Source organism: Capra hircus, chromosome 20 (genome assembly GCF_001704415.2).
Source record: "Capra hircus breed San Clemente chromosome 20, ASM170441v1, whole genome shotgun sequence".
In the NCBI taxonomy this organism is placed as follows: Eukaryota; Metazoa; Chordata; class Mammalia; order Artiodactyla; family Bovidae; genus Capra; species Capra hircus.
In genome coordinates, this window is record NC_030827.1 from 38,159,445 (window position 1) to 38,186,156 (window position 26,712).

Genomic DNA, 26,712 nt, shown 5'->3' on the forward strand with positions numbered 1-26,712 from the left:
TGAGTATAAAAGGATAGAAAAAGACAGGCCATGAGTGCTATGGAAAAGAAGACTTGAATAAGTAGGAATAACATGAGACAGACTCGAGGTGAAGAGCTTTAGTAGAGACAAAATTGTTATTTTTGTAATGAAGGTGAGTTATTTCACTGGGACTGTGTGAAACTATGAAAATGTATGCACACTACTGGTGTGACCTCAAAAACTGGAACAGCAAGAAAAATTAGAATCATAGTGGGAGAGTTAAAAAAAATTTTTAATGACAAATGTCTAATTATTTGTGAAATCAGAATTTTCCCATGTCCAACATTTAAGATTATAAACTCCTGGAAAATTTTCTTTCCTCTATATTCCCACCTATTTTCAACATTACCTCCATCCCCTGCCCCAAATTATTCTGAAGCAAATCCAAAACACCCTGATACTTCATCTGTCTTCCAGAACGGATCTGAAAAGCCAAGGTATCTCTTTTTAAATAAATAGCCACAATAACATCATGATGCTTTTCCAAATGAATAGTAACTATTTAATATCATCAAATATTATGCTCCTATTTCTCTAATATTCATAAATTTTTAGAGTTCATTTGAATCATGCCATCTAAAATTTTTATACTCCCAATACCCCCCACCCCTTCCTCTGGTAACCACAAATCTGATCTCACAATTGCCGTATACACCCGTGGTGGATTCATGTCAATGTATGGCAAAACCAATACAGTATTGCAAAGTAAAATAAAGTAAAAATAAAATTAAAAAAAAATTGCCGTTTGAACACAATACTTTAAAAACTGTGCTGTCAGTACAAAAAAAAGAGAACTGCAAAAAATTGTGTGGTCTATTAAGTAGATTTGTTGTTCACAGTTGGTGGATTAGTATATTGGCACCTTCTTTCAGTGCTCAGTATGATTGAGCAAAGGAGTAAATATCAAAACACCAAAGAGGTTGAGAGTCAGATGTTTTAACTTTAAAAAGGAAATTACAAGTGTGAAAGTGGCAAAGATTAGAATCATCACTGGTTTGTATTGAAATTGAAGGTATCAGTGTGAATGCATGCTTTTTAAATAAACTGGATATAAACCTGACTATATAGAGAGATACACGTATGTAATATTTATGTCTATATCTATATATTTCACAGGTTTCCCCAGTGGCTCAGCAGTAAAGAATCCACCTGCGATGCAGAAGCTGCAGGAGACATGGGTTCAATCCCTGGGCTGGGGAGACTTCCTGGAGGAGGGCATGGCAACCCACTCCAGTATTCTTGCCTGGAGAATCCCATGGACAGAGGAGCCTAGTGGGCTACAGTTCATAGGGTTGCAAAGGGTTGGACATGACTGAAGCGACTGAGCACTATATATTTCATAACTGTCCATTTGGGGGATATAAACAGCGGTGCTTCAATAGCAGTGAGTACTTCTAGTGCCATATCCAGGGTTCTAAACACCAATTCCTACTAAAAGGTTCCTAAAGGAATGGATAAATGTAAAACAGAGGAAGGCAAAGTACAAGATGAGTCTAGAAATCATGTGCAAGCAAGAAAGAAAAGTCTCCAAAATAATGATGGTAAGAGAGTATATCCCATTGGAGAAATGTGGATCCAGGAGTAAAGGCTGATAGTAAATGAATAGAGGCAGATAGATAGGTAGAGAGATAATTAAATAGATGGGGCAGAAGGCAAAACTTTTTTTAGCAACAGTATTTGCTGTTTATACACCAAGTTGTGTCTGACTTTTTGCGACCCCATGGACTGAAGCACACCAGGCTTCCTTGTTCTTCCCTATCTCCCAGAGTTTGCTCAAACTCATGTCCATACAACAGAATGCTGTATGATAAATGAAGAAAGAAAATGGAGTTAAAATCATTAATTTGTCACAAAAGGAATAATTGAATCAGGTAAAAATAGAAAACATAATAAAATGAGTGAGTGAAATTTGATGAAGAACAGAATTTACAGTTTCAAAAGGTCTCCCTAAAACTTATTTCCTAATTTGGGCCAAAAAATAGTAGTTTTACAGTTGGGAATCTCACTGGACACCACCTTCAACAAGTGATCAAAGTTCTTATCACTAGCATTAGGATAGACTGACATCATGGGCTTCCTGCTGTGAGTCACTGAGATGGAATCAACACAGCTTTTGTGATATTCCTGCTAAAACTCTGTAATGTGAAGTAGAATGAGAAAACATCAGATAAACCCAAATTGAGAGCCATTTTACAAAATAAATGTCAGACATGAAAGAAAAACAGAAAGGCTGAGAAATCAATCCTTACTAAAGGGGATGAAACAGACATGAAAGCTAAATGCAGTGTGTGATCCCAGACTGATTCCTGCATCAGAAATATTACAGGACAGGATATCTATTGAGACAGTTGATCGAATTTGAATAAGTTTGTAGATAAGGTAATGTGGTTACACTAATGTCAAATAGTACCTTCATATTGCAGATCAATTTGTTTTCCCCCACTGAGAAGACATAGCTGAAAAGATGACAGTTGTCAATGTGTATGCTTGTAATCTGGCTTCCCTGGTGGCTCAGCAGTAAAGAATCCACCTGTAGTGCAAGAGACATGGGTTCAATCCTAGGATGTGGAAGCTCTCCTGGAGAAAGAAATGGCAACCCACTCCAGTGTTCTTTTCTGGGAAATCCTGGCGGGCTACAGTCCATGGGCTGCAAGAGTTGGACCTGACTGAGAGACTAAACCGCAACAACAACACATATACTCACATAGCCTCAAACAATATAGCCCAAACACAGAGGGAGGGACTCGGAAGGGGAAAAAGTGAAATAATTATTAGGAGAGTTTAAAATATTTTCTAAAGAAAAATTTCATACTCTTAAAAAAATAGAACATCATTGATGCTCACCAATCCTATTTTATGATTCTCATTCAGAATTATAGTTTCAACTTTTAGAGGTTCAGTCTTCTGAACCTGGACTTCCAGAGGTGTTTAAATCACGACATTAGCAATTTTCATGAGTGAGTTACTCAGTACTTTCCAAAGAAACTCTGAGCAATAAAGAAAGGTAAGTCACTTTCCTTTGGTAATCAGTTTCTGAGATCCTGAGCGTGAGACAATCAGAGATTTTAAGCAGGTACCAGGGAAATGGAGCGTTCCGATGGCCCTAGGAGATCTTTAGAGCAGTTTGTAAGATGGGGTCCTATAACTTCTGGATGGATCCCTGAAAGGGAGTTGGATCGGCACCATCTGGAGGTATAACTTTCTTCGATATGATTTCCTAAGGTCCCTACCATTACTGGTTCAGAGTGTTTTTCTATCCGGAAAGTGTGGTGATTACGTGGACTGAGAGGGTTAAACACACTTATCTCTCCTTCCCCCTGCCCAGATTTAGGGAGGGTGAGGACAGAATATCCAATGGTGTACTTTCCTGGGGAGCAGAGTCCAAAGGGCCAGACGAAGCAAAGACGCACAGGGTCTCTGTCCCCGGCTCCCGGCCTGCGTATTTCCTTCCCTGCCTGCGCGCTGCGCGTGCGGAGGGCGCGCGGGTTCCGGGACGCCGGGCGTGCAGCCTAGGGCTCGGCTCCGCAGCCTCTCCGGAGCGAGGATGGGGGCTCAGCGGGTGCTTCTTCTAGTCATATATTTACTGCCTGCGCTCCTGCTCTCAGAGGCCGCCAAAATCCTGACTATATCCTCACTGGGTGAGTGCTTGGCCGGAGAATCAGGACAGGCTTGTCCCAGGCTCCTGGCCAGGAGTCATGCCAACAGCCCCCTTAATCAGAGGGGCTTTTCATATGGTTTTCCAGGCTGGACTTGGGTCCTGGGCTGGAGGAGGGAGAGGCTGGCGAGGGTTGTGGGGCAGAGAGAGGTCTCTACTACCAAGGTGAAATTATTGATAGCCCTGGAGAAGAGGAGCAGTTTCCTATCCTCTCTTTTAATTTGCTCTGGATGCGCTTCCCTGTGGGTACCGCGGGAACCAGAAGTTTTGGTCTGTTTCTGAGCTTGAGACCCCAGGCCATCTCCTCCACCTCCGCAGTACCTGCGGGATTTTGAAAGGGTCACGTTGAACTTCTGGGGGGTGTGCAGCAGATGCCAGTAGAAAGTAGAAGGCGGAGTCCATATCAGGCTCTGGGGACAGGTGCTCCTGGGACAGCAGCACGAACTGTTTCCTAACTGGAAAACTGAGTGGGCGGGCAGACGGGAGGACCCCAGGGCAGTGGCGCATTTGGGAGCCCCTCTCTCACCCGTGCTGACGGAAGCTTTTGAAGAAGAGTGGAGCCGTTGATTCTGCGCATTGTGGACCGAGTTTTATTTCCATTACTTTTTCCCCTTAGAGAACAGAAGACAAAAGGGGAAATTTTATCAGGACAAGGAGTCCTCAGAGGATGGAGTTTCTCCAAGAGTTTTATTTGACCCATCCTGAAAAGATGGTGGGCTCCCTAGATTGCTTTTAGATCCCAGAAAACCTGGGGATCCTAGAACTGGGAGAAATCACAGAATCCCTCTTACTGGGCCTCCCCTTTTATTTCCTGAGAGGAAGGCGGAGGGTCAGGGAAATGAGGTGCCTTTTACAAGAGCACAACAGACCTCTCTCTTGGCACGCACTGGGAATTCACTTAAGATTTCTTACCTCAAAACCATCCTCTTCCACAGATTCCACTCTTTTCCTTTTTTACAGTGGGGATTTCTAAAAAGCCTATTATAAACCTATTTTTAAATGATAGAAGTAATGGAGAAAAAGTTTCCTCTTTTAAAAGTACACTGTCCTCCAGCCTCAACTCCAAGGACAGAGCTGGGGCAGTTAACTGGGTGCCGGAAGCCCCACCTTTGCCCCTTATGAAGAGCCATGTGAACAGCTGTGTCTATGCCAACCTCTTCCTCGCAACCATTTCTTCTAACAGTTAATGTGAACAACAGCAGGCAGTCTAAGCAGGGGTACTATGTTTTGGGTAATTTGTGTTACCTCAGGCAACACAAGTATGGATATACAATACTAGAGTAACTCCCACAGATATACACTATGTAGCGCTGTACCACTCTCTGGGTTTCCAGGTGTCTCAGTGGTAAAGAGTCCACCTGCCCATTCAGGAGACCAGGGTTTCCATCCCTGGGTTGGGACGATCCCCAGAGAAGGAAATGGCAATCCACAGCAGTATTCTTGGCTGGGCAATTCCTTGGACAGAGGAGCCTGATGGGCTATATAGTCCATGGGGTCACACAGAGTCAGACATGACTTATCAACTGAGCCCTGCACGTACTACTCACCACTGACCTGATGATTGTGGGACTTTCCTCTAACGACCCCCACTTCCCAACTTTGGCAAGTCTGTTCCTTCCCTGGAGATCTGGCTTTCTCTGCTGCTGAGACTCACAGATGCAAGAAAAATGCCCTATGATAGTACGTAATTTTAGATAGGATATTGGTGTAATGGAGCGCACATCTCTCCCAAGGATTAAGCCTCCTCTTTCTTAAAGATCCCAGGATTGTCCTAGGATGGATGTCCTGTTTCTCATGCATATAAGATACTGCAAGCCCATCCTATGGAGCCCACAGTTTTCCTGCTTGTCTTAATGGATATGAGACATTCAACTGAGAAACTTCCTATGAAATATATTTCAATCTCAAGCATTTTGGCTCTAAGTGGTGGCTCCACATCTTTTCTTCCAATGGCTGTTTCTTAGAACCAAATTCAAGCTTCCATATTTCTGGCTCCTACTCTAGCATTCATGTCCAAAGAGAAGAATTTCAGAAACAGCTTGGATTGCCTGCTTGTTAGGAACACTTCACACCCACATGCATGGCACTGGGCCAGAATATCTACCAGTGCAGTTATTTCTTTTGGCTATGGCATCTCCATAAGCCCCCAGCTAAAATGCAGTGTGTGCCTTAGGATCAGGAACTCCAAAGACTTAAACACCAAAATTATATTACATTATTGCAAAGACCAAAAGTCATAAGAGGGAATCTTTAGTGGAGGATTGCCCTAGGTCAAAGATCTGGGCAGGCAGAATATAGGTATCCAGTTTGGGGCTTAACCAGAGTGAGAAACTCATCTTTCTCTACTCACTGTCAACTTTCTGTTATCTTACCCTGGTTTGCCCCACACTTCCACATCAATTTCATACCCTCGGTTCTCATCTTCACAAAAATGATATATATTGTTCCTAGGTGGAAGCCATATTCTACTAATGCAGCGGGTGTCTCAGATTCTTCAGGATCACGGTCATAATGTCACTGTGCTTTCTCATAGAGGGAGAAGTCTAGCCTCAGGTATCTTTTTTCATAATTATTGAATTCTTCAATTCCAGCCAAAAAGAGGCAATGCCCTTTGTATGTACTGCTTAACACAAAACTTTTTTGAATCTAGTATTGAAATAATGGACAAAATGTGTGTGGGGTGTGTGTGTGTTTATGTTAAGTGCTGGATATCGTTTTTTATTTTTTTTAAGAAATGTTCCTTCTTCATTTTTTGGAAGCATTTAATTTTTGACCTATTTATTTTTAATTGAAGGATACTTGCTTTACACTATTGAGGTTTCTACCAAACATCAACACAAATCAGCCATAGGTCTACCCATGTCCCCTCCCACTTGAATATCCCTCCCACCTTCGTCCCCATTCTACCCCTCTAGGTTGTTGTCAAGCCCCGGTTTGAGTTCCCCGAGTCATACAAGTGCTGGATATCCCAATAACCTCTACATTTTATTTGTCTATAGTTTACCCCTTTATCTGGATATCACTTTATTTCAGGCAAGCCTCCATACATTATTATTGCAAAATCAGTCGTCTCATGAGTTGTATATAGCAATGTCAGAAGTTCTTGAGTTACTGAATCTAGTGACACTGGTTGAAAGAGTTTCAGCTAAAATGAAGTTATCAATCTGATCAGCTTTTCTCTGTTGACAGATAAGGATACAGAGGCTCAGGGAACTTGAATGATTTGTTTGAGTTCACAAAGCAAGTTAATCAGTTCAGTTCAGTTCAGTTCAGTCACTCAGTCATGTCCGACTCTTTGTGACCCCATGAATTGCAGCATGCCAGGCCTCCCTGTCCATCACCAACTCCCGGAGTTCACTCAGACTCACATCCATTGAGTCGGTGATGCTATCCAGCCATCTCATCCTCTGTCGTCCCCTCTGTTGGGTGAATCTGGGACTTTAAGCTCTGGGTTTCTCCATCAGAGTTGCTAAAACTTAAATTTAAAAAAAAATTGCAAAATTAAGCAGCTTTGTTGGAAAAAATAAGTCTGAGAATTATAAAATTCTGAAGATGAATTTCCAGTTTTGCTCTTGTTTAGACTGTTCTAAAGAGCTCCCTGGTGGCTCCAACGGTAAGGCATCTGCCTACAACGCAGGAGACCCGGGTTCAATCCCTGGGTCAGGAAGATCTCCTGGAGAAGGAAATGGCAACCCCCTCCAGTATTCTTGCTTGGAAAATCCCATGGACAGAGGAGCCTGGTAGGCTACAGTCCATGGGGTCACTAAGAGTCAGACATGACTAAGTGACTTCACTTTCACTTTTCGCTTTCATGCATTGGAGAAGGAAATGGCAACCCACTCCAGTATTCTTGCCTGGAGAATCCCAGGGACAGAGGAGCCTGGTGGGCTGCCGTTTGTGGGGTTGCACAGAGTCGGACACAACTGATGTGACTTAGCAGCAGCAGCAGCAGCAGAGATTTCAAAGGAGTTTTAAGATGGATTTTTTTTTTCTATTACTGCAAAAGACATCATTGGGATTTTGATAGAGATTGCATTGAATCTGTAGATTATTTTGGGTGGTATTGACATCTTAACAACTGACTCTTCCAATTCATGAATATGGAATGTATTTACATTTATTTGTCTTCTCTAATTTCCTTCAGCATTGCTTTGCAGTTTTCACTTCACAAATCTTTCAACTCTTTGGCTAAACTAAATCCCAAGTAGTTTATTCTTTTTGATGCTATTGTATTTGGAATTATTTTGGAAAATATTTTAGAGTATTCATTTATAGTATAGAAAGGGAACTGATTTTTATGTGTGAACTTTTTATCTTGCTACTTTGATGAATTCATTTTTTAGTTCTAACATTTTTTGTGTGTGAAATCTTTAGGGTTTTTAACATGTAAGATTACATCATCTGTGAACAGAGATTCTTTTACTTCTTCCTTTCCAATTTGGATGCCCTTTTTCCCTTCCTTGCTTCCTTTGCCTGGCTACTCTGGCTACATCTTCCATAACTATATTGAATAGAAATAGTTAAGAAGTCTCCTTGCCTTGTTACTGACCTTAGTGGAAAGTTTTCAGTCTTTCTTCACTGAGTATAATTTTTGCTATTGGTTTTTCATATATGGTTTTTATTATGGTGAGGTTCAGTTCAGTTCAGCTCAGTTGCTCAGTCGTGTCCAATGCTTTGCGACCCCATGAACCGCAGCACGCCAGGCCTCCCTGTCCATCACCAATTCCCGGAGTTCACTCAGACTCATGATCATCGAGTCAGCGATGCCATCCAGCCATCTCATCCTCTGTCGTCCCCTTCTCCTCCGGCCCTCAATCTTTCCCACATCAGGGTCTTTTCAAATGAGTCAGCCCTTCGCACGAGGTGGCCAAAGTATTGGAGTTTCAACCTCAACATCAGTCCTTCCAGTGAACACCCAGGACTGATCTCCTTTAGGATGGACTGGTTGGATCTCCTTGCAGTCCAAGGGACTCTCAACAGTTGAGATAGTTTCCTTCTATTCCTAGTTTGTTGAGTTTTTTTAAAAAATTATGAATGGATGTTGAATTTTATCAAGTGCTTTTTCTGCATCAGTTTAATTGGTCATGTGATTTTTATCCTTCATTCTATTAATCTGGTATCTTTTATCAATTGGTTTTTGTTTACTGAGCTATCTTTGCCTTCGAGGAATAAATCATCATGTATAATCCTCTTCATATTCTGTTGAATTTGATTTGCTGCTTTTTTGTTGAGGGCTTTTGAATCAATGTTCATAAAGGGCATTAGTCTATATGTTTCCGTTTTTCATAGTGTGCTTGTCTGACTTTCCCAGATTGGGAAAGGAGTACATCAAGGCTGTATATTGTCACCCTGCTTGTTTAACTTATATGCAGAGTACATCATGTGAAATGCCAGGCTGGATGAAGCACAAGCTGGAATCAAGATTGCCGGGAGAAACATCAATAACTTCAGATATGCAGATGATACCACACTTAGCAGAAAGCAAAGAGAAACTAAAGAGCCTCTTGATAAAGGTGAAAGAGAAGAATGAAAAAGCTGGTTTAAAACTCAGCATTCAAAAAACAAAGATCATGGCGTCTGATCCCATCACTTCGTGGCAAACAGATGGGGGAAACGATGGAAACAGAGATATATTTTATTTCCTTGGGCTCCAAAATCATGGCAGATGGTGACTGCAGCCATGAAATTAAAAGATGCTTGCTCTTTGGAAGAAAAGCTATGACCAACCTAGACAGCATATTAAAAAGCAGAGATATTACTTTGCCAACAAAGGTCCATCTGGTCAAGGCTATGGTTTTTCCAGTAGTCATGTATGGATATGAGAATTGGACTATAAAGAAAGATGAACGCTGAAGAATTGATGCTTTCAAACTGTGCTGTTGGAGAAGACTCTTGAGAGCCCCTTGGACTGTAAGGAGATCAAACCAGTCAATTGTAAAGGAAATCAGTTTTGAATATTCATTGGAAGGACTGATGCTGAAGCTGAAACTCAATACTTTGGCTACCTGAGGCGAAGAACTGACTCCTTAGAAAAGACCCTGGTGTTGAGAAAGATTGAAGACAGGAGGAGAAGGGGATGACAGAAGATGGGATGGTTTGATGGCATCACTGACTCGATGGACATGAATTTGAGCAAGCTCCAGGAATTGGTGATGGACACGGAAGCCTGGTGTGTTGCAGTCCATAGGGTTGCAAATAGTTGGACACGAGTGCATGACTGAACTGTACTGAACTGTCTGGCTTTGGTAGGAGGGAAATGCTGGCTTCATAAAATGAGTTTGGAAGTGTTTCCATCTGTTCAACTCTGGAACAATTTGAGAAGGAGTAGGATGGAGGAGCCTGGTAGGCTGCAGTCCATGAGGTTGCTAAGAGTCAGACACGACTGAGCGACTTCACTTTGACTTTTCACTTTCATGCATTGGAGAAGGAAATGGCAACCCACTCCAGTATTCTTGCCTAGAGAATCCCAGGAATGGGGGAGCCGTCTTTGGGGTCACACAGAGTCGGACACGACTGAAGCGACTTAGCAGCAGCAGCAGCATATTGAGAAGAGGCATTTCTTCTTTAAATGTTTGGTAGGATTTACTAGTGAAACTTTTGGATCCAGGACTTGATTTTATTGAGAGGTTTTGACTGCTGATTTAATTTCCTTATGACTTATAAATCTATTCAAATTTTCTATTTCTTTGTGATTTACTATTAATTGGTTTTATGTCTCTAGGAATTTTAAAATTTCATCTAGATTATCCAATTTGTTGGTGTACAGTTGTTCACAATATTTCTTATAATACTAATTTCTGTATAATTGGCAATGACACCATTTTCAATTTGGATTTTAGTAATTTGAGTATTCACTCTCTTTTTTTTTCTTAGTATTTCTAGCTAAATATTTGTCAATTTTATTGATCTTTTCACCCTGGAAGTTGCAAGCCCTCCATGGACTATGAGTTCCAAAATACTTATTTTAGAAGATTCTGTCAGTACATTTGTTATTTAGGTGGAGAGACAGATTTTTATTGCTTCCTACTCTATCATCTTCCCAGAATCCTCCCCACTGTATGTTGACCTAATTTTTTTTCATAGCATATATGTGTGCACAAATATATGTATATATATTATATACACATTTATATATAACTTAAATACAAGAAGTATACTACTTACCACGTGTGCATCCTTGACAGTTTGTTTGACACCCCAGTCATCTTTGTTTTCTCACCCATAAAATGAGGAATACCTTTAACCAAAGGCTTTAAATGGAAACTCTAGCACTTTAAATCGAATAAAAGTGACTGAATATTTGTAAAGTTCTTAATAAGTATTGTCATATGATTAAAGGAATGAGAGGGCAAGAACAAATTGAAAAAGCAAATGTCTAAATATATATAAAATTATTGCAATAAGTAGACTATGATATCATGCTAATATTGATCTGAGTTATGTGACATATTAAATACTTCCCTGTTGGTGTTTTCTTAGATTTAGAAAAAGAGGAACACTCATTCCAGGTCATCAGTTGGCATTCATCTGGAGATCTTGAAAATGAAGTAAGGAAACGTCTGGATTTGTTTGTGACAGAAGCTTTGCACAACAGGTAATTTACTCTCTCAATGAAAGACCTACTATTTTAGTGATACAAATAAATGGATGGATACATGGATACTGGGAACAAGTTTAAGAGCAATAGGTGAGTTGATGGATAAATGGATGGAGAGAAGGGTGAATGATATGGGGTGGTGGGTGGATGGATGGAGCAGATGATTTTCATACTATCTAGTCTAGTATACTGTCCTTTTTCCATGAAAAGCATGAATTTCTGCTTTTAGTTGTGCCAGATAATTGTGAGGAATTGTTGCTCCTGGATCTTGTTGGTGATACATCACTTATAGACTTTGTGTGTACTCTCCCCAACACAGAAGGAGGGATAGACAACTTAATTTCTCACTGTTGATAAACAAACCCTGCCCACCATTTTATACTTATTTTTTCTCCATTCCTTATATAAATTCAAGAATGGAAAAACACTCATCATGAACACTGATGTTTTTTCATACCTTAAAATGCTTCTCTTTTAAATACATTAAAAATACCTCAAATACCTTGATGAAGCACAGTGAGAGATGAGTCTGAGAGTTTTTGTCATCATCTGGGATATATAAAAAGTTCTTTATCTTTGACATGTAAGAGGAAAGACAAAATCCATGCCTCAGTTGGCTAATTGTAGTGGCTTAACCCACCCCCCCCTTCTTTCTTTTAAAATTCTACTCATTATCAAGGTTGTGTTCAAATCTGACTTTTTCTTAAAACTTCCTTACTTTCTAAAACTAGAAGGTCAAATTCTCTCCACTTTAAGAGATCTGATCTAAAGTACTCATTTGAAACTTTGTGTTGTCTTGTGTTGTTAGGCCTATGTTTTTTAAGTCTTGTTTCTTGTTTCTTGTCTTGTTTCTTCTCTTACAAATTGATTCATTTGAAGACTGGTTCTACACACACACACATGTTAAATATGGTGGAGCACAAGGCTTCCCTGATGGCTCAGACTGTAAAGAATCCGCCTGCAATGCAGGAGACTTGGGTTCAATCCCTGGGTCAAGAAGATCCTCTGGAGAAGGGAATGGTTACCCTCTCCAGTTTTCTTGCCTGGAGAATTCCATGGAAAGAGGAGCCTGGTGGGCTATAGTTCATGGGGACACCACACAGTGTCGTCTTATAATCTTTTTCAATGAATCAACTTAATTTCAGATAGGATTAATGTTCTGCTTTTGAGGACTTTGTACTTCCTATTTTGAATTTACCCTGATATTTGGCAATCATTCTTTATGTAGAATCTTTAAAAAATATAATAGAGGATAATTTCAGCTAATCACCATAACTCAACGTTGATTCTAAAGAGCAGGTAGAGATCTATTGCTAAGGCAATAGATCTAATAGATCTAATGCATATTGCTAATGAATTATCAAGCTTATTGGTCTTCTTTAAGTGGGCTGACATGGTGTAGTATTGTACAGGTTATGGGTTTGCCGAGCCATTGATTCTTTCAGTCCTTTGCTAGACTAGGAGGCCCACGGGTCTTCAAAACACCTGTACATGTGATCTCTGGCCACAAACATTCTTGTCTATTTTTCCCTGGACTATACAAAAAGGATCATTTTCTTTGCAGGCAGCGGTGGAAAAACATTGATGGAGAATAGTTCCTGGAATAGGGTAATAAATGAGACTTAATTTGGGTTCAGTAAAAATTGAGCATTAACTTCTATAAATACCCCAGTGAGCATAAAGCAGAAAGACTGTTAACAAGTTTCAAAAAAAGTTTCATTTTTGTTTGTTCTAAATCATTTAACTTTACATTAGAAGGATATAAATCTCATGTTCAGTTTAGAATTTGGATTCTAATATTAGTATCAGGAAGTTCTTTGTGTGAGACAAACTATCAGATGCAGGATATATAAGATGGTTTAAAAAAAAGCAAAATCATCATCAGTATTGATGGACTCTGTCGTGAAGTTACTTCCACAGCTTGGTTGGGAAATAAGACAGTCGCTCATAAGTCAGTATGCAGGTGAAAATAAAACAGAACATCACAGAATATATCAAATAGACATGGAACCATGAGATTTGCTACAGTCAGAGATGGCTCCCAAAGCAGAAGGACCTTGAATTGGCATGATGGTGGGTGAATTTGGATTGGTCAAAGAAAGGAGAGGGGAAGAAGTGAGTATATTTTAGGAAGTAGAAATACCTGGACCAGAGTGGTAGAGTAGAGGATATTTCTTGGACAGTAGTAAAATTGGTGGGTAAAAATAGGCTGTCAGATATGGTCTTTCTTAACTGGGATGTTTTCTTTGAGCTGAAGATTATCCTAAATATTGTGAAATTAAGACCTTCAGTGAGTATTTGTTATTAATTTTTTTTTCTTACAGAAAAGAATCTGAACACTTTGTAAATTTAATGGAAATACTTGGGACTCGATGCAGTTATTTGCTAAGGAGACGTGATATCATGGATTCCTTAAAGAATGAGAACTTCGACCTGATATTTGTTGACACCTTTGACTTATGTTCATTTCTAATTGCTGAGAAACTTGGGAAGCTGTTTGTGTCCATTCTTCCCACAGTAGTTAGCAGACTGGACTTTGGCCTGCCAAGCCCCTTGTCTTATGTTCCAGTATTCCAGTCTTTCCTAACTGACCGTATGGACTTCTGGGGTAGAGTAAAGAATTTCCTGATGTCACTTGTTTTCTCTGTGGAGCAGTGGCAAATACACTCTACCTTTGACAACACCATCAAAGAGCATTTCCAGGAAGGTTCTAGGCCAGTTTTATCTCATCTTCTAAAGAAAGCAGAGCTGTGGTTTGTCAATTCTGACTTTGCCTTTGAATTTGCTCGGCCTCTGTTTCCCAACACTGTGAATGTTGGAGGCTTAATGGTCAAACCTATTAAACCAGTACCACAGGTAAGTAAAACCTGAGAGTGTGGATTTCATGCAGAGGTCTTCAGTGCAGAGTTGGGGTCTGCTCCTGCCACTGGGATCCTGGAATTTGAGTAGAGTAAGATAGGCAAAACACCTAGTATATACCTTTTAATTTCATTTTTCTATTTTGTATTTTATTTTTCTGTTGTAAGACACTTAATATGAGATTTACCCTCTTAACAAGTATTTAACAGTGCAACACATTATTATTGACTATAGGTGCCATGCTATATAGCAGCTTTCTAGATCCTATTCTTTCTGGTTCACTGAAACCCTGCCTCCATTGGAAAGTAGCTACCCATTTCCCCCTCCTCCAGTCCCTGGAAACCAGCTTCCACTTTTTGATTCTATGAATTTGGCTATTTTAGATACTTTATTTATTTATTTATTTTTAAAATTTAAATTTATTTATTTTAATTGGAGGCTAATTACTTTGCAATATTGTATTGGTTTTGCCATACATCAACAAGAATCCGCCACGGGTGTACACGTGTTTCCCATCCTGAACCCCATACCAGTGAAATCCTGCAGTATTTGCCCTTCTGTGACTGACATTTCATTTAGCATGAAATGAACCTCAAGGTTCATTCATGTTTTCACATATTGAAAAATTTCCTTGTTTACAAAGCTAAATAATACAAGCTAATTGTATGTTTATACTGTTGTTGTTCAGTCACCAAGTCATGCCCAACTCTTTGTGACCCCATGGACTGAAGGCAGGTTGCAGGCAGAAGGGAAAGAGGGCGTTTATACTACAGAGGATGTTTATACTACAGTTGCTTTAAGCATTCATCTTTTGATGGAAATTTAGGTTGTTTCCACATCTTGGCTATTGTGTAGAGTTCTTCAGTGAGCATGGGAATATAGATATCTCTTTCAGATTGTAATTCCCATTCATTTATGTATATACACAAAACTAGGATTGTTGGGTTATTTTATTAGTTCTAATTTTTTGATGATTCTCTGTATTATTTTACATAGTGACTGCACAGTTTTGCATTCCTGACAATAGTGTGTAAGTGTTGCAACTTTCCCACATCTTCAACATATGTTGGTTAATACATGCTTTATGTATTTAAGTGGAAGATCCCCCCTGGAGAAGGAAATGGGAACCCACTCCAGTATTCTTGTCTGGGAAATCCCATGGACAGAGGATCCTGGCAGGCTACAGTCCATGGGGTTGCAAAGAGTCATACACGGCTTAGTGACTAAACAACAAAACAACAACATCATGTTGGCTGCATATATATTTATAATTTTGTATCTTCTTCTTGGATTAATTCCTCGATCATTATGTGATGTCCTCCTTTTCCTCTTATTCTAGTTTTTGTTTTAAAGTCTATTTTGTCTGATGTAAGTATTGCTACCCTGGTTTTCTTTTGATTTCCATTTTCATGGAATACCTTTTCCCATTCTCTCACTTTCAGTCTGTGTGTGGTTTTAGATCTGAAGTAAGTCTCTTATAGGAAGAATATATATGGGTCTTGTTTTTGTGTCCATTCAGCCACTCTATGTCTTTTGTTTGGAGTATTTCATTCATTTACATTCAAAGTAATTGTTGATAGGTATGTCCTTATTGCTATTTTGTTGTTTTAAGGTTGTTTTTGTAGTTTTTTGTTCCTTTCTTCTTTTTTTGTTCTCTTCCATTATAATTTGATGACTATCTTTAGTGTTATGTGTAAATTTCTTACTCTTTGTGTGTGTATCTATTATAGATTTTTGATTTTTGATTACTGTGAGGTTTGTATATAGCAATCCATTTACGTGGTTATTTTAAGTTGCTAGTCTTAATTCCAAATGCATTTTATCAAGTCTGATTTTTTACTCCCTCCCCTCATAACCGTTTTCTTGCAATATATTTTACTTCTTTTTTGGTTTTATGTACATCTTAACTGCTTCTTGTGGAAATAGATGATTTTACTACTTTTGTCCTTTAGCATTCATACTAGCTTTGCATGTGGTTGATTTACTACCTTTACTGTGTATTTGCTTTCACCAATGTGTTTTTCCTTTTATAATTTACATGTTTCTAATTGTGGCCTATTCCTTTCTGTTTTGAGAGGCCCTGTTAACATTTCTTGTAAAGCTGGGCTGGTAGTGCTGAACTCTCTTAGCTTTTTGCTTGTCTGTAAAACTTTTGATTTCTCCATCAAATCTAAATGAAAGTATTCTTGTCTGTAGATTTTTCCCTTTCATCACTTTAAATATGTTGTGCCACTCCTTTCAGGCTTGCAGAGTTTCTGCTGACAAATCAGCGGATACTGTTATGGGAGTTCCTTTGTACATAACTTGTTGCTTTTCCCTTGATGCATTTATTATTCTCTCCTTAACTTTTGCCATTTTAATTACAGTGTGCGTGGGTATGGTCCTCTTTGGGTTAATCCTGTTTGGGACTCTCTGTGATTTCTGTACCTGGATGTCTATTTCATTTCCCAGGTTAGGGAAGTTTTCAGCTATTATATCCTCATAAATGTTCTCTGCCCCTTTCTCTCTCTCTTTTCCTTCTGGACCACTGCAAAGTGTTAGGATGTTTGATATTGTCCCCAGGGTCTCTCAAACTCTCTTCACTTCTTTTGATTCTTTTTCCTTTCCCATTCAGCTTCAGTGATTTCCTTTACTCTGTCTTCCAGTTCACTGATCGATCCCTCTGTATCATCTACTCTGTCAGTTCCTTCTAGTGCATTTTCCACTTCAGTTAGTGTATTTTTCACCGCTATTTGGTACTTCTTCATATTTTCTAACTTTTTGTTAAAAACTTCTAACTTCTCACTTTGTTTATGCATTCTTCTCCTGAATTCTTTGATCATCTCTATGGTCATCATCTTGAATTCTTTTCCTTATTTTGGTAGATTGCTTATATTTACTTCACTTAACTCTTCTGGTATTTTATCTTATTTATGAATGCTTGCTTGGATCATATTCTTCTGAAACTCCATTTTGCCTAATTTGCTATTTTCATTTCTATGTAGTTGTTAGGTTGGTTACTTTTCCTGACCTTGGAGAAGGGATCTTTTGTAGGAATCATCCTATATGTCACAGCAGTGCACGCCCCCTTCCCTGCTTACCAGAGCTATATTTTCTAGGACTGTGCCTTATGTGGGCTGCATGGATTCTTCTGTTGTGCCAGGTTGACTACTGTGGATGGTCTGGTAGGTGTGACTTGACCCTGGTCCAGTTGGTTGCCAGGCCTTGCTTTGTGGGGCAGTTGGCAAGCTGCTGGTTAGCAAGGTTGGATCATGATGCCATTGACTACAGAACCCCAGGGGATCCTGGAGCTAATGCTGGCTGACTCGCCACAACCAGTTCTTTTTAACTTCTAGTGAAAGTCCTGGTTAAAGAAGTAAGACCAAAAAAGAAAAAAAAAAAAAGGAACAAAAATCATATATATTAGGAAGGAAGAAATGAAACTGTTTTTATTTACAGATAAAGGATGGTCCATGTAAAAATCGAAAAAAGTCAAGAAAAAATTGATTGGAACTAGTTAGTAGTTATAGGAATGTCACAGAATATATGTTTAATGTACCTTTCCTATATACTAGCAATGTACAGGGGGAATGTGAAATTTAAAACATAATCTTATATGTTGTGTGTATGCTCAGTTATGTCCGACTCTTTGAAACCCCATGAACTGTAGCCCACCAGGCCCTTCTGTCCATGGGATTATTCAGGCAAGAATAATCATTTTCCTTCTCTAGGGAATATTCTTGACCCAGGGATCGAACTTGTATCTCCTGTATCATCAGGCAGATTCTTTACCATTGCACTACCTATATTAGTATTCTGCAAAATGAAATACTTAAAAATAAATCTAATAAAATACACACAAAATTTATATGAGAAGACATACAAGACTCAGATGGCAAAAATCAAAGAACTAAATAAATGGAGAGATATTCCATGTTAATGGATAGGAAGACTCAATGTTGTCAAGATGTCAGTTCTCTTCAGTTTGATCTAAAGATTCATTGTAAATCCCAATCAAAATCTCAGTAAGTTATTTTGTGAATATTGACAAACTGATCCTCAAATTTATATGGAGAGGCAAAAAGCTTGAAGAGCTAATGCAATATTGAAGACAGAACAAAGTTGAAGAACTGACATTACTCAGCTTTACCACTTACTGTGAAGGATAGTAATCAAGACAGTGTGGTCTTAGAAAAAGAACAGACAAATAAGATGCACATGAATTTAGTCAGCTGATCTTTGACAGTGGATTAAAGGCAATACCATGGAGAAAAGATACTTTCCAACAATCAGTGCTGAAGCAACTGAACATTTACTTGCAAAAAAATTGAATCTAGACCCAGACCTTACCTGCTCAACAAAAATTAACAAAAAATGGGTAATATACTTAAATATAAAATGGAAAAGTATAAAATGCCTGCTGCTGCTAAGTCACTTCACTTGTGTCCAACTCTGTGCAACCCCATAGACGGCAGCCTACCAGGCTCCCTCGTCTCTGGGATTCTCCAAGCAAGAACCCTGGAGTGAGTTGGTATTTCCTTCTCCAATGCATGAAAGTAAAAAGTGAAAGTGAAGTCGCTCAGTCGTGTCTGACTCTTAGCGACCCCATGGACTGCAGCCTACCAGGTTCCTCAATCCATGCGATTTTCCAGGCAAGAGTACTGGAGTGGATTGCCATTGCCTTCTCCAATAAAATGCCTAGAAGATAACATAGGAAAAACTCTAAGAAATAGAGTCTGGTGATTACTTTTTAGACATAAAACCTAGGATATATTCTATGAAAGAAAGAGTTAATAGGTACATTAGAAGAGTTAATAAGTATGTTAAATTGAAATTAAAATTATCTGTCCTGAGAAAGACCTTATCAAGAGAATCAGGAGAGAAACCACAGATTGGAAAGAAATATTTGCCAAAAACCTACCTGGTAAAGACTGATGTTAAGAATATACAAAGAATACTTAGAACTCAACAACACACAAAAAAATCAATCAAAAAATGGTCCACAAACCTTAAAACATACCTCAACAAAGAAGCTATACAGGTTTCTAAAAAGAATATGAAGAAGACACACAGCAGAATATTCTCCCAGCATGTCTACCTCAGTCCCCAGAAGGCCCACCAGGCCCTAATGGGCCAGGACGGCAGACTGCACTCCCCCAGGCTCTAGCTCCTCTGATTTGACATTGGAATACTCCTAAATGACCATATCTGCCTGGATCTAGAATGAGGGTTGAGGATGACTCTGGTACTGGGGTCATGTTTTCAATGAAGAAAGAGATTGCCACCACTTCAACTTTCCTCTTTCATAAAACATTGTGATACATGAAAGCTCTGGGTCTAGACATTGGTGCTACAGTCTTAAGGACCTCATGTGCAACGTGCACCATTATGCTGGCTGGTTACCTAAAGCTCTCTTCACATCCATTTGTGAGTATTTAAAGTATTTATATGGGAAAATGTGTCCCAAGGTTTCACAAAAATTTCTTCAAGGCTATCTATCCAGAGGATCTGAGCCTGGTGCAGAGGGCACTGAGCTGTCGTAGAGGCTACGGGAACAGTTTCAAGGCAGTGAACTCTAACTGTTAACAGGAGAGTATGTTCAGTAAATAGATGATTTTCATCTTTTCGCTGTCTAGGCTTTTATTGACCACAGTATTCACCTCCTTTCCTTTCCTACCTCTCTCCAGGAACTTGAGAATTTCATTGCCAAATTTGGAGACTCTGGTTTTGTCCTTGTGGCCTTGGGCTCCATCGTGAGCAGATATCAGTCCCAGGAGATTCTCAAGGAGATGCATACTGCCTTTGCTCGTCTCCCTCAAGGGGTGATATGGAAGTGTAAGCCTTCTCACTGGCCCAAAGATGTCAAATTGGCAGCAAACATAAAAATCATGGACTGGCTTCCTCAGAACGACCTCTTGGGTAAGGATTTTCCAAGTCTATTTCTCTTGTCCTTATGTATCTTTGGGGTTCATTAAGGCTCTGACCTCTAGTTAGGCAGTCCTGTTCATATGAGAAGAAGCAGCTGATAAATGAAGGTAAGTATTCCAAGGAATGGAACAGCCAAACTGGAGTTGTTGAGAAATCAGGCTATACTTCCAAAATGCCCCAAACAGCATTTCCTTTTCTTTTCCATTTCTGATACCTGCAGCCAGAAGTGATATCACTTTCAGTTTATTTTGACCATACCTTATCTGGCACTAAAGAGGGTTGCTCAAACACAATCCAAGAAGATCTGTCAACAGTTTGTCTGAGAACTCATATAAGGGGGCACACTGTCACTGTTTCCCCTGGTCTCTTGAGCCCTTGTTCAGCCACGTTTTTTGTTGTTGCTCAATTGCTACGTCATGTCCAACTGTTTGCAATCCCAAAGACTGCAGCATGCCAGGTTCCTCTGTCCTCCACTATCTCCCAGAGTTTTATCAAATTCATGTCCATTGACTTGGTGATGCTATTGAACTACCCTCTGCCACCCCATTCTCCTTTTCAGCCATGTGCCATTATACAAACATATGTCCATACATATTGATACATTCTCCTTAGTACCACAGGTGTGAGCAACTCATACCTTTACAAAGTTGATGCTGGTGGTGTCTGAAGGGTGTGCCATAATGTCTACATGCCGTACTGAGTAATCTCACAGCTGGTTATTTGGTTCATCAAATCCTTTGGTAGTAGAGAGATCATTACATCCAAAAAGGTTTTCTTTGTCTCTTTACTGTTTTTTGGACACTCTTCACTGTCACACTGACTGAATCAGAGGGTCATAGCCAAAATTGTGGTTCAAAAACATATTGGGGAATTTAAGATAGAGAGTTCTGAACACTGAATTAAGAAGGCATGGGGTAGGGAAAAGAAGTCCCCCTTCCAAAGAAACCAAGTGGATTCTGATTCACATCCCTATTGAGAGGCAGAGTTTGAAATGAACTCTTCACTAACATTTTGTTTTAGTTTTCTGTTAATAAGGGTACAGACTCAAAAATGACAGAATGATCTCAGTTTGTTTCCAATACAAACCATTCAGTATCCCAGTAATCCAAGTCTATGCCCCAACCACTAATGCCAAAGAAGCTAAAGTTGAACGGTTCTATGATAACCTATAAGAATTTTTAAAACTAACACCAAACAAAGATGTTTTTTTCATCTTAGGGGATTGGAATGCAAAAGTAGGAAGTCAACAGATACCTGGAGTAAAAGGCAAGTTTGGCCTTGAAGAACAAACCGAAGCAGGGCAAAGGATAGCAGAATTTTGTTAAGAGAATGCACTGGTGATAACAAACATCCTCTTCCAGCAACACAAGAGACAACTCTGCACATGGACATCACCAGATGGTCAATACCGAAATCAGATTGATTATATTCTTTGCAGCCAAAGATAGAGAAAATCTAAACAGTCAGCAAAAACAAGACTGGGACCTGACTGTGGCTCAGATCAGAAACTCCTTATTGCCAAATTCAGTCTTAAATTGAAGAAAGTAGGGAAAGCCACCAGACCATTCAGCTATATCCTAAATCAAATCCCTTACGATTATACAGTGGAAGTGACAAATAGATTAAAGGGACTAGGTCTAATAGAGTGCCTGAAGAACTCTGGATGGAGGTTCGTGACATTGTACAGGAGATGGTGATCAAAAGCATCCCCAAGAAAAAGAAATGCAAAAAGGCAAAATGGTTGTATGAGGAGGACTTACAAATAGCTGACAGGCAAAGGAGGAAAGGAAAGCCATATCCAACCGAATGCAGAGTTCCAAAGAAAAACAAGGAGAGATAAGAAAGCCTTCCTCAGTGATCAGTGCAAAGAAATAGAAGAACACAATAGAAAAGGAAAGACTAGAGAGCTCTTCAAGAAAATTTGAGATACCAAGGGAACATTTCATGCAAAGATGGGCACAATAAGGACAGAAATAGTATGGACCTAAGAGAAGCAGAAGACATTAAGAAGAGGTGGCAAGAATACACAGAAGAACTATACAAAAAAGATCTTCATGACTCAGATAACCACGATGGTGTGATCTCTCACCTAGAGCCAGACATCCTGGAACATGAAGTCAAGTGGGCCTTAGGAAGCATCACTAGGAGCAAAGCCAGTAGAGGTGATGAAATTCCAGCTGAACTATTTCAAATCCTAAAAGATGATTCTGTGAAAGTGCTGCACTCAATATGTCAGCAAATTTGGAAAACTCAGCAGTGGCCACAGGACTGGGAAATGTCAGTTTCATTCCAATCCCAAAGAAGGGCAATGCCAAAGAACGTTCAAATTACCACACAGTTGCACTCATTTCACACACTAGCAAAGTAATGCTCAGAATCCTTCAAGCTCGGCTTCAACAGTACATGAACCAAGAACTTCCAGATGTTTAAGTTGGATTTAGAAAAGGCAGAGGAACCAGAGATCAAATTGCCAACATCTGTTGGATCATAGAAAAAGCAAAAGAGTTTCAGAAAACATCTACTTCTGCTTCATTGACTACACTAAAGCCTTTGACTGTGTGGCTCACAATAAACTGTGGAAAATTCTTAAGGAGATGGGAATATCAGATCACCTTACCTTCCCCCCCTGAGAAACCTGTATGCAGGTCAAGAAGCAACAGTTAGAACTGGACAAGGGAAAACAGACTGGCTCAAAAGAGGAAAGAAGTAGGTCAAGGCTGTATATTGTTACCCTGCTTATTTAACTTATATGCAGAGTACATATGAAATTCCAGGATGGATGCAGCACAAGGAGGAATCAAGATTGCTGGGAGAAATATCAATAACCTCAGATATGCCGATGATACCACTCTTATGGCACAAAGCAAAGAGGAACTAAAGAGCCTCCTGATGAAGGTGAAAGAGGAGAATGAAAAAGCTTGCTTAAAACTCAGCATTCGGAAAACCTAAGATCATGGCATCCAATCCCATTATGTTATGGCAAACAGATGGCTAAACAATGGAAACAGTGACAGACTTTATTTTCTTGGGCTCCAAAATCACTGCAGATGGTGACCATGACCATGAAATTAAAAGATGCTTGCTCCTTGGAAGGAAAGCTTTGACAGACCTAGGCAGCATATAAAAAAGCAGAGACATCACTTTGCCTACAAATGTCCATATATGGTTTTTCTGGTGGTCTTGTATGGATGTGAGAATTGTACCGTAAAGAAGGCTGAGCACCCAAGAATTGATGCTTTTGAACTGTGGTGTTGGAGATGACTCTGAGAGCCCCTTGGACTGCAAGCATATCAGTCCATCCTAAAGGAAATCAATGGTAAATATTCATTGGAAGGACTGGTGCTGAAGCTGAGGCTCCAAAGCTTTGTTTACCTGATGCGAAGAGCCGACTCATTAGAAAAGACACTGATGCTGGGAAGGATTGAAGGCAGGAGGAAAAGGGGCAACAGAGGACAAGATGATTGGATGGTATCACCAACTTGATGGATATGAGTCTGAGCAAGCTGTGGGAGATGGTGAAGGACAGGGAAGCCTGGCATGCTGCAGTCCATGGCATCGCACCGAGTTGTATGTGACTGAGTGACTGAACAACGGCAAAAATAAGGGTGAGGTAGGCAAAGAGGAACTGGAAATAATGAAATGTATGGTCCATTATTCCCTACCTTAAAGATTTCTCATAAAATTGAAGAGAAAATACTTGTAGTGTTAAGTTTTATAAATGCCACATGAGTTGTTATATCAATGATAGTGTTAAGAATTCAGATAAATGAGAAATGAATGGGTAGTGGAGAAGAGAGGGAGAGACCCAGAGAGAAAAAAGATCAAGTGAGCTAAAGACAAAGAGACAGAAAGAGAGAGAGAGAGAAACAGAGGCATAGAGAATGACTGTGTGAGAAAGTAATAGAGAGGGAACAGAGATGAGAAGCAGAGAGACAGGGTAGAGATGGATGGATGGATGGATGGATGGATGGATGGATGAATAGATGGGGGGAGGAATATGCCTTGCTTTTCACGCTTCTCTGCAGCTTTCCCTGGGTTCTGAGTCTTAGATGGATTAGGGCTGAGGTGAGATGTTTCTGTACAGAGACGAGAGCAGAATCTGTGTCTTAAAATATTCACCCTTGAATGTGTCCTGAGATAAGTCAGTAAATTCATTTTTTTCACAGCATGTTGAGACCCCTTTTTACATTCTTTTTGCCCTTGTTGCTTTCCTTGTTGTCCTGAAACTTTCATCCTGAGGTGTCCTGCTCTCTTTCTAATTTGCAACAGCGCACCCTCGCATCCGCCTTTTTGTCACTCATGGTGGGATGAATAGTATCATGGAGGCCATCCAGCATGGCGTGCCCATGGTGGGGATTCCTGTCTTTGAAGACCAGGATGAAAACCTGCTCCGAGTAGAAACCAGAAAGTTTGGTGTCTCTATCAAGTTAGAGCAGATGAAGGCTGAGACGTTGGCTCTGAAGATGAAGCAAGTCATGGAAGACAAGAGGTGTGCAGCTCTCGGGGCTTGTGGTTCCTTAAAGCTTGATGGAGGCATAAGCCATGATGGGCACCACGTGGGTCTTATTGCAGTAAAAGCTGAAACTTCCAGGACACAGAATAATATGGGTGTACTTTTATATGTTAGCACTTTCAGCACTAAGCATGGGTCTTTGCATGCAGGAATCAATTTGAACTTTTCAAGCGGACCCAGTTGGATAATGGCAAGACCAGGCCAACAATTTTCCTTGAAAGGAAGTCTTCTGTGCCTATGGTAGAAAGTATGTGTGTGCATGTGTGTGTGATACAAGGTCTCTAAGACTTCTGAGACCACTTGAGTTAACACCTCCCCTCTGTCTCTGTTGACAGGTACAAATCTGCCGCAGAGGCTGCCAGCATCATCGCACGCTCGCAGCCCCTGACCCCTGCCCAGCGGCTGGTGGGCTGGATCGACCACATCCTCCAGACAGGGGGTGCAGCCCACCTCAAGCCCTATGCCTTCCAGCAGCCGTGGTATGAGCAGTACCTACTGGACGTCCTCTTGTTCCTGCTGATGGTCACCCTGGGCACTGTGTGGCTCTGTGGGAAGCTACTGGGCCTGGTGGCCAAGTGGCTGTGTGGGGCCAGGAAACTAAAGAAAGCCTGAGGCCAAGTGGAGCCTTGGAGAGGGTGTGCTGGGGAGCCACTGGTTCTTTGAAGTCTTCCCCCAGCACTGTACTTGCCTCCTCCCCTTCACTTTTACTTGATGATAGAACATGCATTTCCCCTACTTTTTGTCTCTGTTTAGAAATCTTTCTGAAGAACTCTTGGGGTGCTTTTTAAAGGTACTGTGGTAAAGAATACATCACAGGCAATTTACCATTTTAACCATTAAATAGTAGTTCAGTGGCATGAAGTACATTCACTCAGCTGCGCAAACATCATTATCCTCCAATTCCAGAACTCTACTCATCTTTCCAAACTAACATTCCACACAGGTTAAATGATACCGCACCCCACCCCCGCCCCCGCCACCAGCTTTCCCTTAACCACCATCAAGGTTCTAGCAGCCCATGTCTACTTTTGTGTCTGAATCTACACTTGAGTTTCTAGATTGCCCCTGACCAAGGGACGCCTCTCCTCAGCCCAGCCTGCTCCCTGCTCCCTTGTGATCCCGGCACATGGTGCTCTGACGACTCCCTTGTCCAGGAGCCTTCTCAGGCTCTTTCCCCATTTCTCTTTCACTTTTCATAAAACTCACTCGAGCTGTTTGGTCAGTTCTTCCTTGTCAGCCTTCCTCTTGCGTTTCCTTTTCATCTCACCTCACAGCTCAGGAAGCCTGGCCTCCGTCCTGCAGGTTAGCAGGGACACCCCTGTGAGGACTTGGTCCCCTCCTGCGCAGAGCACTTCCTTCACTCTTAGGCCTGGAGCCTGTCCTTTGGTCCACAGCTGAGGCCACCTGTTGCCCACGTTTCAATGTTCCATCCTCAAGATCCCCACTTGAATAATTAGGGTTACGAAAACCTAAGTGGAGAAATGGAACCTCCATGCAAGGCTTAGGGCCTTAGGTCCAGGAGCTATGGCTGGCCCAAACCTCTTGATACAGGAAACATTCCATCTGCCATCCCACCTAGCAAAGAACATCCCTACATGTGGTAAACCCTTAGGGATGACATTCAGTTCCTAGTAACAGAAGCTAGAAAAAGAGTGGCTTAAATACTCCGGAGTTTTAAAGTGTTTTTTTTTATTTCCTGGACACAGCCTGGAGACAGGTGGTGGAGGGCTGGGGTGTTGACTCATCCTGCTGTCTGTAGCTTAAAAAAAATTTTTTTTTGAACACCTGTCCTGTACTGTTCTTCTAAGTTGCCTCTCTGGTTTGTTGCTCTCATGAAATATTTTACCTTTGGTGATCCTGTCTTCCTGTTTGCTTTTGCATTCTGAAATGGAATTAAATTCCTCCTTAAAAGTTTCATCATGTGGTATCCAGTGGATTAAAACATGATGAAGAAAATGTTAGAAACAAGAGATAGCCCTGGCAACTGCAATTTTGGGTTGCTTAATTCTGGGTTGTTAATCACATGTCAAAATAGTTCAAAGGAAAACATGAAGCAGTTACTACAAACGCTCCCTGCAGAGACAGGAAAAGACCACACCTGCTAATGTTGGGATGGGGTCTGCCTGGTTGTATGGAGAAGTGGGTGCCCAGTGTCTACCA

The 26,712-nt window shown here is 40.5% G+C and overlaps 1 protein-coding gene across 1 annotated transcript; it reads left to right on the forward strand.

Moving 5' to 3' along the window:
• On the forward strand, positions 3,437-26,467 carry LOC102173971 (UDP-glucuronosyltransferase 3A1). Its single transcript, XM_005694798.3, has 7 exons — positions 3,437-3,659; positions 6,128-6,229; positions 11,156-11,270; positions 13,598-14,129; positions 19,799-20,030; positions 24,309-24,528; positions 24,888-26,467. The coding sequence occupies exons 1-7, from the start codon at positions 3,566-3,568 to the stop codon at positions 25,162-25,164; spliced, it is 1,572 nt and encodes a 523-aa protein (XP_005694855.2). The 5' UTR covers positions 3,437-3,565; the 3' UTR covers positions 25,165-26,467.

Excerpts from the sequence above, each read along its gene's own strand:
- LOC102173971 (XM_005694798.3), top strand. The coding sequence starts at position 3,566 with ATGGGGGCTCAGCGGGTGCTTCTTCTAGTCATATATTTACTGCCTGCG. Across the intron at positions 6,230-11,155 it reads AGGGAGAAGTCTAGCCTCAG|ATTTAGAAAAAGAGGAACAC; the intron begins GTATCTTTTTTC and ends GTGTTTTCTTAG. Across the intron at positions 20,031-24,308 it reads TCCTCAGAACGACCTCTTGG|CGCACCCTCGCATCCGCCTT; the intron begins GTAAGGATTTTC and ends AATTTGCAACAG.